This window comes from Cinclus cinclus, chromosome 2 (assembly GCF_963662255.1).
Source record: "Cinclus cinclus chromosome 2, bCinCin1.1, whole genome shotgun sequence".
In the NCBI taxonomy this organism is placed as follows: domain Eukaryota; kingdom Metazoa; phylum Chordata; class Aves; order Passeriformes; family Cinclidae; genus Cinclus; species Cinclus cinclus.
In genome coordinates, this window is record NC_085047.1 from 68,540,947 (window position 1) to 68,556,793 (window position 15,847).

At 37.8% G+C, this 15,847-nt stretch overlaps 1 protein-coding gene across 3 annotated transcripts in view; it reads right to left on the reverse strand.

Annotated features, from left to right (window-relative positions):
- Positions 1–593: 593 nt before the first annotated feature.
- TBC1D4 (TBC1 domain family member 4) overlaps positions 594–15,847 on the reverse strand; it is a 98,147-nt gene continuing 82,893 nt past the window's right edge. For all 3 annotated transcript variants that reach the window (XM_062487773.1, XM_062487774.1, XM_062487775.1), the window contains 7 exons: positions 13,805–13,963; positions 12,327–12,485; positions 11,643–11,887; positions 8,707–8,866; positions 6,354–6,523; positions 4,471–4,647; positions 594–2,885 (listed from right to left, as the gene is read on the reverse strand). In XM_062487773.1, coding sequence (XP_062343757.1) covers positions 2,658–2,885; positions 4,471–4,647; positions 6,354–6,523; positions 8,707–8,866; positions 11,643–11,887; positions 12,327–12,485; positions 13,805–13,963 — 1,298 coding nt within the window. In that variant the 3' untranslated portion in view covers positions 594–2,657. The remainder of the gene's footprint in view (positions 2,886–4,470; positions 4,648–6,353; positions 6,524–8,706; positions 8,867–11,642; positions 11,888–12,326; positions 12,486–13,804; positions 13,964–15,847) is intronic.

The following is a 15,847-nucleotide window of genomic DNA, read 5'->3' on the forward strand; positions in this document are numbered from 1 at the left end:
CAGAACAACTGTAAAGCTGTTCATACATTACAGATGGACACAAACATACATTCAGTTCAGTCTTCTAGATAATCTTGCTCGTTATTAATCTGAAGATGTTCTGGAGGATACCTGCTTGAGTGCAGACTTCAAGCTACACAGCCTAGAGATACCCAGTTACAAGGTACTCTTGGATTCAGCATACAAACGTCAGAAGTGTCCTGATGCCATGAGGCACTCACCCTACTGTGGTTTTACTTCTGTAGTTTATTCCCATGTGTTGTTGCATCCTCCTCCCCCTTCAAAGCTAGATACACAAAGTTCATCAAATTACTATTCTCAATATGCACATGTACTAACTGAACTGCTGCAGAACAAAAATACCTTTAAAAATGTCATCTTCAGTTAAGAACAATGTAAGATTATCCTACCTGAGAAGAATATTTATCCTTTTCTCTATGTACTTTTACAAATCCTGCAGGTTTTCTTCGCCACAACTAGAAACTAAAGCCAGATCCTTTTCATATCTCATGTGAACAGTACTATTGATAATGAGATTGGTACTTGAAGTGTAGGGGAAAAAAAATTACCCAGAGGCTATGGGAAATGCAGCAATGATATTTATTGGAATTTCTCCAGGTATTACATGAACAAATTTTAAAGTGAAACAGAGGATGAAGCTCATTCAGTGCATCTTTTTTTTAAAAAAAGATGTATCTGAATAATCTTGTTTCTTTGTAATAGATGCTGCTGCAGTTCCTAGGATTAGTTGTTTAGGTACACATCAGCTAAAACTCACTCTGAACAAAACTGCAAAGAACTGCTTTTTCACTTGGCATTTCCCCATTTAGTACAATACAACATTCTTGAAACATCTAGAGAGATTCCACATAATTTTATACACCGTGCTAAGACCTTTCACCCCAAATGTAAAAACAGACTGTTAAGTAAATCAGTATCTTTAATCAAATAAAATATCATGGAAGTAAAAAAAAACAACAACAAAATACCCAGGACAGCCGAAGCCCCTGAGTTCCACAGCAGTGTGAAGCATATAAGCCTTGTTGTTCCTCACTTCTATGGTAACATAAAGCATAATGCTTAGAATGAAGTGATATTCAGTCCTTGCTTTCTAAATTGGACAATCTTATGCAAAAAGACACTGCTGTATTTGGCACTTTGCTCAATTGGTTTTCTTACTAAAATGAATGAAATACAAGAAAAACATAATTTCCTGAAATACAGTAGAAATGGAAAGCAATAACATGAGCCACTGTAAAATGCAATTAAGGGTTCAGACATGCACTTCAAAATACTCATCTATTACACATTTGTCTAAGCCTTCTCAAAAATTCCACTCAAAAACATTTTCAAATCTGTATGCAACTTTTTATACCTCTAAAAACATAATTTCTCCCTTGAAATGATCAGAGTTTATCCTACCTTCTGTCCAGAACACACAAATTCATGACTTTTGTTTTAAAAAGAAGACCACAAAGCAGTATTAAAACAGGAATAGCCTGAAAAGTGTTATTAAAATTGTGCCTGTACTTCAGGATCCCCTTTGAAATGTATAGCCACTGTATATGCAAAATCTGAAAGGTACATAGTATCTGAGACTTGCTTGGTCCTCTCGTGCACTCACACTAAAATTTCTGCAACCTACCTCAATTTTCTTCTCAAATAAAATTTAAAACAGCTTTCTGCATCCCAATACAATTAGACAAGGCTTCTTGCAGCATTTCTTTGGTTAAATGAGAACCCCTGACACACCTAACTCTTACAAAAGGCAAGTCTCCAGTGGAAAATTATTATCTAGATAAATCCCATCCCTCTGTTGTGCTTCCTCCCTCTCCTCATCACGATCAGCCCCAGGACAGGTGGAAGCAAACAGGCCAGGAAGGAAGTGGCAGTCACTGCCAGCTCTTGCCTCTGCCAGCTCTGCGAGTGCGTGCAGACACCTATTCCTCAGCTCTGGGTTATGGACACAGCTGTGATGTGATGCTCTTTTGTTTCCAGTTCCAACATGCATGTGGAATGACACTGCTGACTGGTACAGCCCAGGCAGTGGATGACACTACAGCTCTTTCTGTGCAAACCACATCATGATACTTTGTTTCCTTATCCATCTGTGCTCACAATCTTAGTAGAATTAAAAGAGAGAGGCACGCATGAGTTCACACAGATTTTCCACAGAAGATGTGAAACATGCTGCTCTTTGGAGGGAAAATTACATTCTCCTTTTCTTTTTGTCTTCAAGTATTATTCAACATATTCAATATACATATATATATATATATATATATATATATATAAAGACACACTATCCTCATTTCACTACAAGACAAGCACATCCAGAGTGAATTTGCAGATCACCATTATCTTTCTCTACTCCAATTTCTCCTTTCCTTTAGGTCAACTCTAAATATACATCTACTGATCATAATTACATGTGAGAATCTTTTATTTCCCCCTTGTGATTTATTTACATAATTATAAAAAAATTAATAGCCTGAATTTGCATACTGACACTTGAAGGCCCATCTGTAGCTATGAGTGTCCCAGCATGATTTTTTGGGTAATACCATTGCCTAGTGCTAAGTAGCTATTGAAAGCAGCATACAAATCTTTTCATTCCCTTTTTGGTTTTGAAGAAATGCTGCCTAGAAAATCCTGGTTTATGGCTTACTCCATATTTTATTATTTGGGTTGTAGTTTACTTCCTTCAGAAGCAGTTCACAGTCAGGCAACACTTCTGCTGGCAAATACTTCACTATCTGCTCAAGAGTCTTTTGGTATGTTATCTTCTCCTGCTCCAGGGACTGAATTACAGTCTTCATTTTGTTCTCTCTTGTCAAAACACTCTCCAGACTGGCTTCCAGACTCTGAATTTTCGCGTGAGCAACCTGTAAACAATAACGTTATAATAAATTGATAAATTCTGAAGAGTTTTCTTTTAATATTATGATATAGTATCTGCTAAGGAAAGAATTACACAGATACTTCTAAAAGACATCTATGTAGGCAGACAATACAAGGAAAGCATACTGTGTATCATACACAAAATCTCCTCATAGTGGCCAGATCAATCCCTATAATTTCTCAAAGCTTTACAGAGGGAAGGAGACATACAAGTTGCAGCAAGCAAGGGACAGCTGAGAGTAACAAGAACTGGAGCCAGAGGGACAAAAAGGAAATCAGCAGCTAGAGGACATGACCTGTCTGACAGTGATGGAACAAGGGGAAGCCTCTGTGATAAAGTAAGTTAGAGGGATGGAGAGGTTGGAGGGAAAGAGAACTTCACCATTAAGTCTAGAAGCAGACTGTGTTCCCTATTCTCCAATTAAAAACCTACAGCTTCCTCTGACTAGTCAAAGAAACCCCGGACCACAGCAGCAGCAGCAGTTCCCTCTGTGGGAACTGGAAGAATTCCGATTGTTCCTAGGAAAGGGTACAAGCAGAGGAATGAAGAAGTTATACAAACGAAAAGGTGAAGAGATTAAGCACTGAGAAAGATGCATTATTGTAAGGCACTCTGAAAGAAGAGAAAAGCTTTGATAAAGCCTTTCAAATCAGCCACTCAATTATTGTATGCCTTTGGTGCATTTTCAGAACAGAGTTAAAAGCCACAGCTGCAGTAAATAAACAAAGAAAAATAAAAAAGAAAAAATAATAATAGTAAAAAGTTCAAGTGGTTCCTGTTTTCAGTATGAAAAGAACACAGCACCCTTAGCCCATAAACACAAAAATAATGAGGACTTGATCTTTCTTTTTTTTTCCTTCCATTTTCACATTTCAGAAGCTGAAAGTGCTTGTTGAGCTCTTGGCAATGCTTGTTCAAATTCACAAGTATAACAAGAAACAGCCTGATGATGATGAAAAAAAAGAACTTATCTTCAAGAAAATGCAAGACAATACAACAAATTGCAACTGAAACAAGTTTTGGCCAAGCTATGAGACAAAGGGTAAATAGTGAAGGAGGAAGGGCATTTTAAAAGCACAACTTCACCAGGCAAAGTCTGGTGAGGTTTCAGATGTAACCAGGCCTGCTAGGTCAAACCACCTTCCAAAAGCAGGACTGCTTACAATACTGCTCACCAAGGCCTGGACAAAACCAGTCTGCTGCACTATGGATTATTTCTTAAAACTTTCCAATAGGGAAGCAGAGATATGAAGGGATAGAGAACTCACTTTTCAGTAAGATACACAGATTTTGCCAACAGATTTTGTGGTAAATAAGGGTAGAGAGATTTTGGGAAAAAAGAAATCTAAATCAAGAAGTTGTCCAAGGAATGACAAAGGAGTTAGAAGCATGCCTAGCAGAAGTGAATGGCTGTAATTAAGAGAACTGCTCAACTGCACAAGGTCTTGCAGTAAGAAGACATACATATATACATACACTTCTCACATACACTTAAAACAATACATTTTCCTCTATTGGCTGAATCACAGAAATTACTCCACCATGAGTTTATAGCCTAAGTCATTTACCTGTAGCTTCTCTAACAAATCCATGTTTTGCCTCTTCAGATGATTGTTTGCCCTCTCCAGCTTCTCCAGAGGTTCACCTTCGTCACAGGGGCTCACATTTTCCTGTAGTTCATCCTGAAGAACGTGGTACTCTACTTCATAGGCATGGAGCTGTTTTGAAATATCCATCTCAAACACCTGCCATGAGAGAAAAGACAATTTTTAACTACAATAGGGAGGACTTATTACACGTGAATGTTTGACTAAGAGTGCACTCTTCTTGATTAATGCTTTTCCTGCTCCCTTTGAAAAAGTATTTTAAGGGGATGTCTCAGAAAGAGCATTGTAACATAGTTGCAACCATAATAAATCATAAACTTCAGAATAAATAGGATCATGCCTTTCACAGTTATCAAATACCATCTTTTACTATAAGAAGTATCAGCAGAAAGGTCTTATTCTATCAAAGAATTTTATAATATGATGAAGTTTTTTGACTCTTGCTCAGGAATATTAAGAAGTTCAAGACAAAATTTTGAAATATGGGATTCATCTGATCTTTGTCTTCAAAACTGGATCCATTGACTCCAAGAGCCAATTAACAGACTTCTGTAAAAACATTCTTCATAGTTAGTTTCCACGTGCTCTATCCCTGCATGATGACACACTACTTTCTTACTGGGATACTTTAGGGACAAAGCATTGTGAAGACTACAGAACTGAGCCTCTAACAGTGATGGGACATATGACCCTGATCTGTTTACACATCTAGCCACAGCCTCTCAGCTTCAGAAAATTACCAAGGATTTTAGACTAGGACTGGACAGATGTCTACTGTGACATCAATTTACAGTTCTTTATCCTAGAGATCACAAACATTCCATCAACACAAAACACACACGGATTCCCTGAAAAACCAAGTTCTGTATTACTTTCACTGCTCTATTCTATTCAAATGACATAAGACTTTAAGTTATGTAGCGTTCAAGCTTGACAAGTACTATTTTCCTCTACATAGCTACCTGATCAATCATCTGTGTATTACAGATCTGCATAATGTCTACATTTTTCTTAAATTACCCATTATAAGGGGAATGGTCCTAGGAACTACAAGACTGAGATAGTCAAACAACTGCCCCTCCAGCCAGGCTAGGTAGCAGCAGCAGGATACAGGCAGTCTACACATGAATGCAGATCTGGAAGGCTGCTCAGCATGAGACCACACCACTGGCCAGCAGAGCTGAGCTGAGCTGCCCTGCATGAAACCACACTCAGCTCTGCAGGCAACATAACCCATTCTTTACCCTATCAGACCTGGCTTTGCACAAAGCCATTTCTACCCTGCCCACACTGCACGGCTGCTCTGGAACCCATGCAGAGCACAGAACAGATTTAATGTCCAAGAGTATAAAAAGTGTTAAACTACCATCTCTATCATTCCCAGAATCAGTGAGTCACGAGAGACACCAAAGTGCCTGACACAGGTTTAGCATGACAGTCAATGCAATAAGGAAATGAGGATTTGCATTGTCTAAAAATGAATTCTTATCTAACATCACCTGAAAGAGTCAAACCTTAACAAGCCAGAGGAATGCACAAGTGTTTACTCCACTCCTGCACATGTAGATGGTTTTCTAGAGCTCTTCTGTTATCTCTGAACTACCACCTGAAGGGGGAGAGCTGCTAAAAGTTTCACAGTTAAGGTACTAGACTGATGCTCATTCTCAGTTTGCAGCATCAGTGCAGAGGAATTTAAGTTATAAAGATTCCAGCCACTGACAGTATTTCTCTAGAAGCTTTATGTATCTTCTGAGAAGACTTTTGCATATTTTTGTAGGCATGAATCTTTTGAAGTAAACTAAAGAGGGGGGGGAGGAGGAAAGTAAAGAGAAAAACATCCTTACCTGAGTAATAATTTTTTCCATTTGAGGTTTTGTCATATCTGGAATAGTGGTTTTAAGAAAATCAACAATGTTCTCAAAATTTTCACATCCCATTATAGATGTCTCTTGACTACTAAGTAGGCTCAGTGCTACTTTAAATATGACTTCTGTTCCTTGAAGAAAAATAATGTCTAAAAGAGAAAATAATTAAAGTATCTTGAAAATGGGAAGCTAGAGTCATTGTATTAATACATATATTTACTGGGATGTTCTTTTTAATCAATCACAGTGCAGATGTATTCCGTTCAGAAGTGTAATCTGTCTTATTTCATCATGAAGATAAAACATGAATTTTCTTACATCTTTCAGATATGAGAGAGCATTAAAGAAAATACTGCATGCTTATTATGTGTGCAGCATTTATCTGCAATAAGCATTTCATCACTGTCTGCCAGAGACTGTTAACCAACTATTAACTGGTTTTAAGTGTTCCTGTGACTGAAAAGCAACTGGGGAGCAGATCACAATACAACAGTTTTCAACAGCCAGAAGCTATTCCTTTAAAAAAAACCATGTAGATTCCATAAACAAAATTCAAAATTCATATTGATCTAACTGGCTATAATCTAAGACCCAAACCCTTACTTTGAGGTATAATTACATGGATAAGAGAGGAAAGTCTGGGCTCTGCAGGTCAGTAGACACACTGTATACAAATGGGAATTCTGAGGACAGTAAATAGAAATTTTGCCTCAGAATCAATGGTGGACTCGAAGTTACTGAGATAAAGGCAGCACATGGGCATTTCAAGTAAACCTGAGCTGTCACCCCTGCCACACCAAAGGGTGTTTGTTCAGGCCTACATAACTGAAGGAATTCATTCAGTTCCTGAAACTGATACTTAAGAAGTCATCCTTGGCCTAATCCAGTATGACACAGCAGGACAAGGACACTGAAGAGGCAGCCATATCCCTCAAATGCAGTTCCTGAAATTCTCCCTCCTCAAGTCTATGATGGACATTCAAACAGCATAAATATAAGTATATAATTTGTGAAGGATAGACAATAGCCATTTGTTCCTGGTAGATGACAATGGCCCATAAGATACTGAAAATTCAGGAATTCAAAGCATTAAGAAGTAAAACAACACAGTAACTTTACAATTTTAAAATGGGAACTGGCCTTGCTCAGTTTATTTACAGAGAAATGAACACTGAACCTCCTTCCCATATTCCCCATCTGTAAAAAACTCATTTAGGAAAGGAGAAAAAACAAACAACGAAAAAGAAATAAACACAAAATGCTCAAGTGTCCCAGAATCCAGAAATCCCACCAGGAAACAGATATTCACATGAGTGGTACACCACTGAGAAAAAGATACACCAATCATTTGTTTACCCAGACAGCAGCCAGCACTGGGTAAAAAAACCTTAAAATCTTAAAAACAAACCCAACCAATCAAAACCTTCTTCCCACCACCAAGCCAACACACCACACAAGTTGAGAACCTAACACACTCCCATATTACAACACAAGACAAAGTCAGGTTGACCTCCTCAGGAAAAGATAAAAGGTGCCATATGAAAACAGAAAGATCAAAGGGGAAAAAAAGTAATTGATTTATGAGGAAGTACCTTACACATGCATTTAGATTTTTGGTGCATATACGTGTAAATATACAAGTCAGTTTAGCATTAATAAATAAATTTAAATTTAAATAAAAAGGTGCATTACTAGAGATTTGACTAAGGTGGAAGTTCTTATGGATAAGAAAAGAACCCAAAAATAATTACTTGACATCCTGATACTGTAAACACTACCAGGCATAATCAGCATTTAGGCTTCTGTATTAGACATTGCCCAAAGAGGATTTTTTAATGAAAAAACTATTTAAATGAAAACAGAGGCATATTAAGATTTGGAAATTGTTCAATATATACATGAACACCTAAACCAGTCTTTAAATTCAAATTAACTGGAATTTTTTTAGAAAGTATTTTAGAATCAGAATTCAGAAATGCATTTTCTTTTTTCGGTTTGCAAGTTTGACAAGATGAAATTTTCTAATGATATGAACTGAATAAATTTGCATAAAATACATTTGCAACAATAAACTTACTGGTGTTTACACTTCAGAATTCTCTTAAGTAGTAAGAGAAGATATAATTATTTGTTCAAGTCTAATGTTTCAAGAAATACCTTTTGGATTTTCTTCTTAAGAAGAAGCTGACATCCCACTATGAAAAGTGTTGCTACTTGCCACCCACAACAGCCACCCCAAATGTTCCCAGCATGTGGAAAACTACTCCTGGAGTGTTTCAAAACACAATGGATATTGTTCTGTTTATTATTTCAATAGAATAAACTTTCTTACCAAACACTCTGGCTACAAATCCTAATGAAAATTGAGATGCGAACAGTGTAAGAAACCATGGTGCAGCATAAAGACTGGGACTGATTTCATTCTCTTCAAGATGATTATACAGGTCTCTGTGGTAATCATGTAGAAGCCTTGAGAGCTGATACATCTGAATCTACAGTGCATTAAGGGATTGGGGGGGGGGGGAGGAGTAAAGAAAGAAAAGTTCAGCTTTACTCAGTTTTCCAAATCATTCATATTTCATTCAAGGGAAATTAACTGCAGTACAGATGACACAGTAAAATGAAGCTTAATTGCCTCCTGGGGCCTTGAGTGGTATCTAATCACGTATAAACAACCTGCCACTAATGAATTAAAACCAACAGGGCAGTCAATAACAAAGAACAGTGTGAACCTGATTACTAATGAAGTATCATTTCAAATTCACAGACTTAAGGTAAGAAGGGAATATATTGCTCCGACTGTGTCAAACCTCTTTGTAAGAACTTTCAGTCTTGCAGCAATGAAATTAGTTGTACCTCTTCCAAGATGTTGAAACTTTCCATGAGTTGAGACTAAATTTATACATTTCAGCTTTAATTCTTTGAATTTTAGCCTTATTTTTGCTGCATTTAAAACTTCAATGCTACAGTCATCACTTTAGACAGTTTCTGTACCCACAGAATACATTTTACACAGAGGTGTACTGCATACATATTTCCTAGCCTATTTAAGATTTTCCTATTTAAGATTCTGATGCAAAAAAGTTTTGCTGTACAAGCTATAAAAGGTCGCAAGGGAAAGTGGTTAAAAGATGCTATTCATGGCTACAAATATCAGTCTGTGGTAAATGATTTCCTTACAATGCTTCTCTCAGAAAGCAGAAGATGAGAAGTAGACACATATTGATTAGTTGTCGGGTCCAATTTTATTGTCAACAGTGCTTTATGCTTAAGGTGAATCTGTTTCTCAGTAAGAAAATAACTCTTTAAATCCAGCTATTTTCCTACTTCTAGAGGTCATGCTTGTTCCCTATCAGAAGCTAAGTGCACTTGAAGCTACCTGTTCAACAGCACTGCGCACAAGCAGAGGGATCACTTTCATTTAGGCAGAACAGCTAAATTTGTGCATGCATTTGAGTTCTTGCTTTAATTGTGTAAGGTGCCAGTTAAGCCAGTTTGGACAGTGTCAATACAAAACCTGCATCACAGAGCAGTAAACCAACTGGGATAGTTCATTATGAGCTAAGGATCTAGATTATTACTTTTTCCAGATGACAACTAAAAAATCTAAGTCAAATAAGTTTTCATTATCTTGAAGAATCATCCAACATTCTTCTGCAGGACTGAAGCCAATTCTGCCGATAAGCTTGCTTGTGTTTTACTACTGTAAACACAAAAGAATTTGCAGTACTCTACTCCTATTAGAAAACAACCCAAATAATAGTAGTAGTAAGTAGTAGTAAGATCTTTTAAGTCTTCTTGCCTAGCTTTTCTTGGGCAGACAAAACTTTAACAGAAGAACTGCCTAGAAGCAAACTGAGGGGAGGGGAGGGGGAAGATAGGTAATTTAATTTAAAAGGCAAACAGTACTACAGGTGGTAAACTTTCTCAAATTTTAAAGTGTTCTTACTAAGAGGTTCTGACAATGAAAGAGTCACACTCATTTGAATTAAAATGTCAAATCCTGAAAATGTGAATGCTCTCAAATCATCAGAGGTTAGAAGTCTACAACTGCAGTGTAACACACACACACACATCTTCTAGTGAAAATAAACCCCACAAAAATGTATTTATCACACTTTGACCTTCACTGTTTTAAATATTGTGGGGATGGAATGGAACAGGAGTTTTATGCTTTTTATGGTTGTTCACTCTTAATTCATCAACAACAAGCTTGTTATAGCATAGTTATATCCACAGTCTTCTACTGCTTTTAGAACAAGCACATACAGTTTCTTTAACTACAATATATTCCATTGCTCTGCACATTTGCCAAATAAGCACCTTAAGTGACTGGTCATGAAAAACGGGCCAAAACTCTCCCTTCAGTTTTACTCAAATACAAGTGTTTACCATGCAGGGAGCATGGGGAAAAAAATAAAAAGGAGTCTTTTGTATCTGCTGCTTTGTTTTCTCTTCCTCCACTGTGTATTATAAAAGCTTCAACTCATCAATGGTATTTTCCTTTATAATATAAGGGGTTTATAGCATATCATAATTACTCAAATCAGTGGACAGCTGCATGTTTCAGTGAAAGATTTCTCGAACTTTAAACCATGAAATTTATACAGATCTGAAAAATTTTCTGTCTCCCTCCTAAACAGTCTTGAGTATCTATAGCTAGCTGTTAAATAATACTGCAGAGCATGCATCTTTGCATAAGATAATTAAAAGATTAAAAATTCATCTGTATTCTCTCTGTTGAGGGTGATGGGGTAGAAGACAATGAGACAAAAAGGGGTGAAATGATTAGTGAAGGCAGAGCAGCCCCAAGTACAAATGCCTGCAGAATACACTGATTGGCCACTGTGTGTCACTATTGACTTGACTTGGCCTTACAACGGAGAAGTCTACATCCAAGTGCTCATGGACTGAAGAAATGCAAAATCTAATTAATTTTTCAACTCCATCCATACATGACTAAGCATATCAGTTTTTTCATACCACGCATAAGGAAGAGAGAGCAGTGAGGAGGAGAAAAATAAGCGCAAAATAGCAGAAAGTAGAATTTCTGATGAGATGGCAGGGCTACGTGACAGGGAAAACTCGGCAAGTTTTAAACTTCTCTGCTGGCAAATTGAGAGGCAAAGAGGAGCTTGACAGTAAAATATACATGTACCTCAAAACCTCCAAAACAGTATAAGAAGCTTCATAAGGCCCTGGAGAACCCAAGCAACCCTTAAGAGCTCAAAAGTAAAACTCTGGTTTGCTGCAGAAGGACTGACTCACCTGTAGTGACATCATGTCTGGCCTGTACTGTTTACGGAAGCCAAGGTCATACATGAGGAATTTCAGCATTTCAAAGGCCTGTTCTTCACTCATATGCAGAAGCAGCACTCCAGCTACAAAACTTATACCTTGACAATAACCCACTTCTTTGTCCAGCAAAGAGTACGCTTTCAAGAGATTAAACAGTGACAGCTGTCCTGCTCCCAGGTGTGTGGAAAAGTAAGGATGCGTAGGGAATGTCCGTCCTGACGTAAAAAGAGAAGAGTAGTTGATATTCAATTCTTCTGAAGAGAAAGCCCAATCCATCTGACAGCATTTCTCCTCCTTCAGACCACTGCTCTTTGCTTTTATGTGCAGTTTGCCTTTAATCAGATCAATCTGTATCTTACCACTGATTTTGGACTGTACCTTTTGAAGTCATATAATATTCTCGCCTGCACAGAATTTGCAGGAGCAACTGCCTGACTTCTCTTTTCAGACAGATGAAGAAGGGCATAAATATGAATGGCACAGCCTAAGAAATCATCTGCTTACAGGACTCTGAGTGGCATGCACAGAATGCATCCTGATGACACAGAAAATGGAGCTCATAGAGCAGCATCTACTTTCAGCAACAGCTTCTATTATGACTGGTGTGTTTTTCACTCAAAGACCCACAAAACCAGTCAGAAAGAACAGACTTACCCAGATCTACTAGGATGGCATGCTGTTGAGCAGTCAGTTGTTTCAGAAGTTCTTTGTAAGAGATGTCAGGAGGTTGCTGCTTGTTTGGCAGCCTGTGCCTGACTCGGTGTTGCACAGCCAAAAACTGCCAAATTTCTCCCCGACGACTTTTTGGTACACCTGCAGGTCAGCCAAAAAACCAAGAGGCCTAAGTAGGGGTATACTAATGATGCCACAACAAAACAATTTGCTTTGCCATAATTTTGGCTGAACCACTCTGGAGGATTCCTTACAAAGTGAACTCCACTCTGCAGTGTGTTCACTCAGTTGCCACGACTCAGTCCCACAAACTAAACATGACAAAAAACCTACAAACTTAAGGGCAATCACACTGAGCAGTACCCTGGGCAACTGAGGTACAGATATCTCCTCCTTTGCCACTTCTGAGTTGTTAGCCTCCAGTAGTAAAAGATATACAACTACACTCAGAATGTAGAATGGCCTGTTCAGAAAAAATGAACTAAATTCACAAGTGCAAAATACAGGGAAGTCCAACTCCTCTTTCCCTTTGCAAAGGGCTGCTTATGTCAGTCCACAAATGTGGAGAGATACATCCCCTTGATATCTGACTCTATAAACCAACCTTTAAAAGTCAAAATGTCAACTCTGCTAATACCTTCTAAGTAAACAATTATTTAACAAGAAGACATGTTAAAAAACTATATCTTTGTTCCCAACTCTGAACTGCAATCCAACAGCAGAAGATAGGGTATCAAGGTAAATAATTTGTTTGCAGACTTCTGCAGGTCACTAACAGGAACTGCTTTATATCTACAATAATATACTTCAGTAGCAATTTAAACTTCTCTTCTATACCACAGCCAGATTACTGAATTATTTTTCAGCATCTGTAACACAGACATGAGATTCTATGGAAGAGGGCAGAGCAGGCCCTACATCTGCATTATACTAGCAAGGCCCTCTGGATACCCTCTTGGCCTATGGCTAGTCCACTGGGACAAAATCCCCAGCCTTTCACTCCAGGAAATTAAATACAAGGTGATCATATTCTCCAAAACTTGGCTCTGATTCCTCTAGGTTTTGAGCACAGTCCACAGCAGACATTATGGCCCTGCCTTCTCAGTAAGCAAGTAAAATCAGAACATCTGAAACTCAGAATCAACTGGATCCACTGATCAGAAACCAAAAGGTCACAATGTTGGCTGCAGAGGCTGCAAGTTCAATCTTGAATGTAATGACACATGGAAACAAAATGCTGCTTTCAGGAATATGACTATACATGTTTCTGCAGTGCTGACATTGCAAGCTTCAGGCACAGCAGAAACAATTTTATGTTCTGCAGGAGAAGGCAGCACCTTTGTGAAAAGAAGGCAATTTTTTGCTACTGGAAAAAGTGTATTGCTGATCTGTTGGCATCAGAAGGGAACAAAAAATATGATCTTGAGACTTCAGAGCTAAAAGCCCTCCTACATAAATACCTTCTTTTAAAGTGGAATGAATATCTTCCATGTCACATCGGATTTTGGCTCTGCAGTTTAGTAACTTCTTATCCCAAATATTTATGGCATCTTTCTGACATGTGCCAACTTCATCATAATCCAGTTTTACTTTTCTTGATTGGAGCTCATCTCTGCTTGCTAGAACACAGAGCAAAAAGGAAAAGCATATGGAATCAGAAAATTACAAGATAACAATAAATACAGAAAACCCACTCAAATTAAATACATCTACCCAATAATCTGACTGGGAATAAATGCATCTACAATTCCTTAGTTTATAGCTTAGATGGGGCCAGTTGTCATAAGATGTTGCATATAACAATTTAACTTCTCTTACTGGGTCATGAATATTAGAAATTCATGAAGCACATAAAAATATTTTTTACAGCTTGGGGTAAAAAAATACCCACTCAACAAAACTTCACAGCACCTGCTCTGCAAAAACACCTTTGATCACTTTATTCTTGCTTGTATTGAATATTACAATTGTTTGAGTATGGAAAGTCCCAAACATATGAATACTTGTATTAGAGATTTAAGCAAGCAAGCTAGGCAAGTCTTCTGAACTGAAATCAGTCACACTGGCTCCAGTTCTTACACGTCCCTTAAGAGAGTGAGATGAGCTCTTGGCACTGCTAACTAGGATCATCAGGCTGACTACTGCAAACCAGCACTAACCATATGAATGGTTACAAACCAGAATGAGCCAGCACAAACCATATCCAGATAGATACTTCTGTGCTGAAGCACAGAACTCTTGCTGTTATAAACTCAAAAGCTTTGTTGCATAGGACCACCTGGTACAAAGTATTTATTACACTACTTCTGAAATAAAGTTGCATTGTCACCCTGGCATTTCATGAAAAAGCAGCTTTCATTTCCATTAACACGAAATTAACTCTGGGTATTTTATTATTCATGATGCACATGCAGAAAAGCACTCCTGCTCCTCTAACTACTGGTACAAAAAACTGAAACCAAGACTTGAATGTGTTTTAATTTAGAGAGATCTATTTAACTGTCATTGGAGCGAGCTGTACATTTCACAACACCACCTTTGAGCTGTAATTATCCAAAATTTGCCTTGATCTGTGCACACTACTTCTTGCAGAAGCTTCCTTTCTCTTACAAATGTATCCCCTTCCCACCATCACCTCTCGATGAAAACAAACTCTCGCTCACATTTTTATACATCCTGCAAAACAAGACCATCTTCACTTCAGATAGAGTCAATACTGGATCAATCCACAGGATCATTGCCTAGCCCACTTCAAAAATGACAAATTATTTCCAAAAGCTCAATGTTACACCTCTGAGATCTTAGCCATTCAAGACTACAGGGGGCTCCTGCAGAAGCAGGTATTATACAAGGTGAAGTACACTGCCATAAAAATGAGAGTGTGATCTTACCACAGGAATTTGCAGTTCACCTGGGGTGATTTCAAATGCTACTCTACTGCTAATTGATTTCAACTGAGAATTCTCACTCTTTTAAGCAGCATGCAACAGATTCAAGACAGCAGTTAGATATTTCAGTATGACAACAAACTCCCACATTAACTCTACATTAACCCTAGTGAAAGCCAGCAAGTCTGCTGTTGATCATACCTACTACCCCATCCTTGGTTGTTCTCAACCATCCTTGTTAATATTTTTCCTAATCATTGCTAGGTGACCTGCTACTTTTGCAGCTCTTATATTTCTAGGTGATCTACTGGATAAAGGAGCTTCTAGCTTCCCAGAATTAAAAAAGGAAAAGAAAAAGAAAGCAAGCTTGTGCAATTGACAGAACTTACCTTCTGTAAAATAAAGAACTAATACCATTCAAGTCTCCTCGACAGCAAAAGGAATAGGAAAAGAGGTTCTATTAATATTTTGTACATAAAAGTCAAAAAATGATTAACAGAAATTCACTAGAAACAATTTCACAGTAATTCCAAACTTAAACCAGTCTAATATATACAGCTAATAAATTCACTGCTAGGAACCTGGCTTCAAGAAAAGAAATTTCTGCATTTCTGT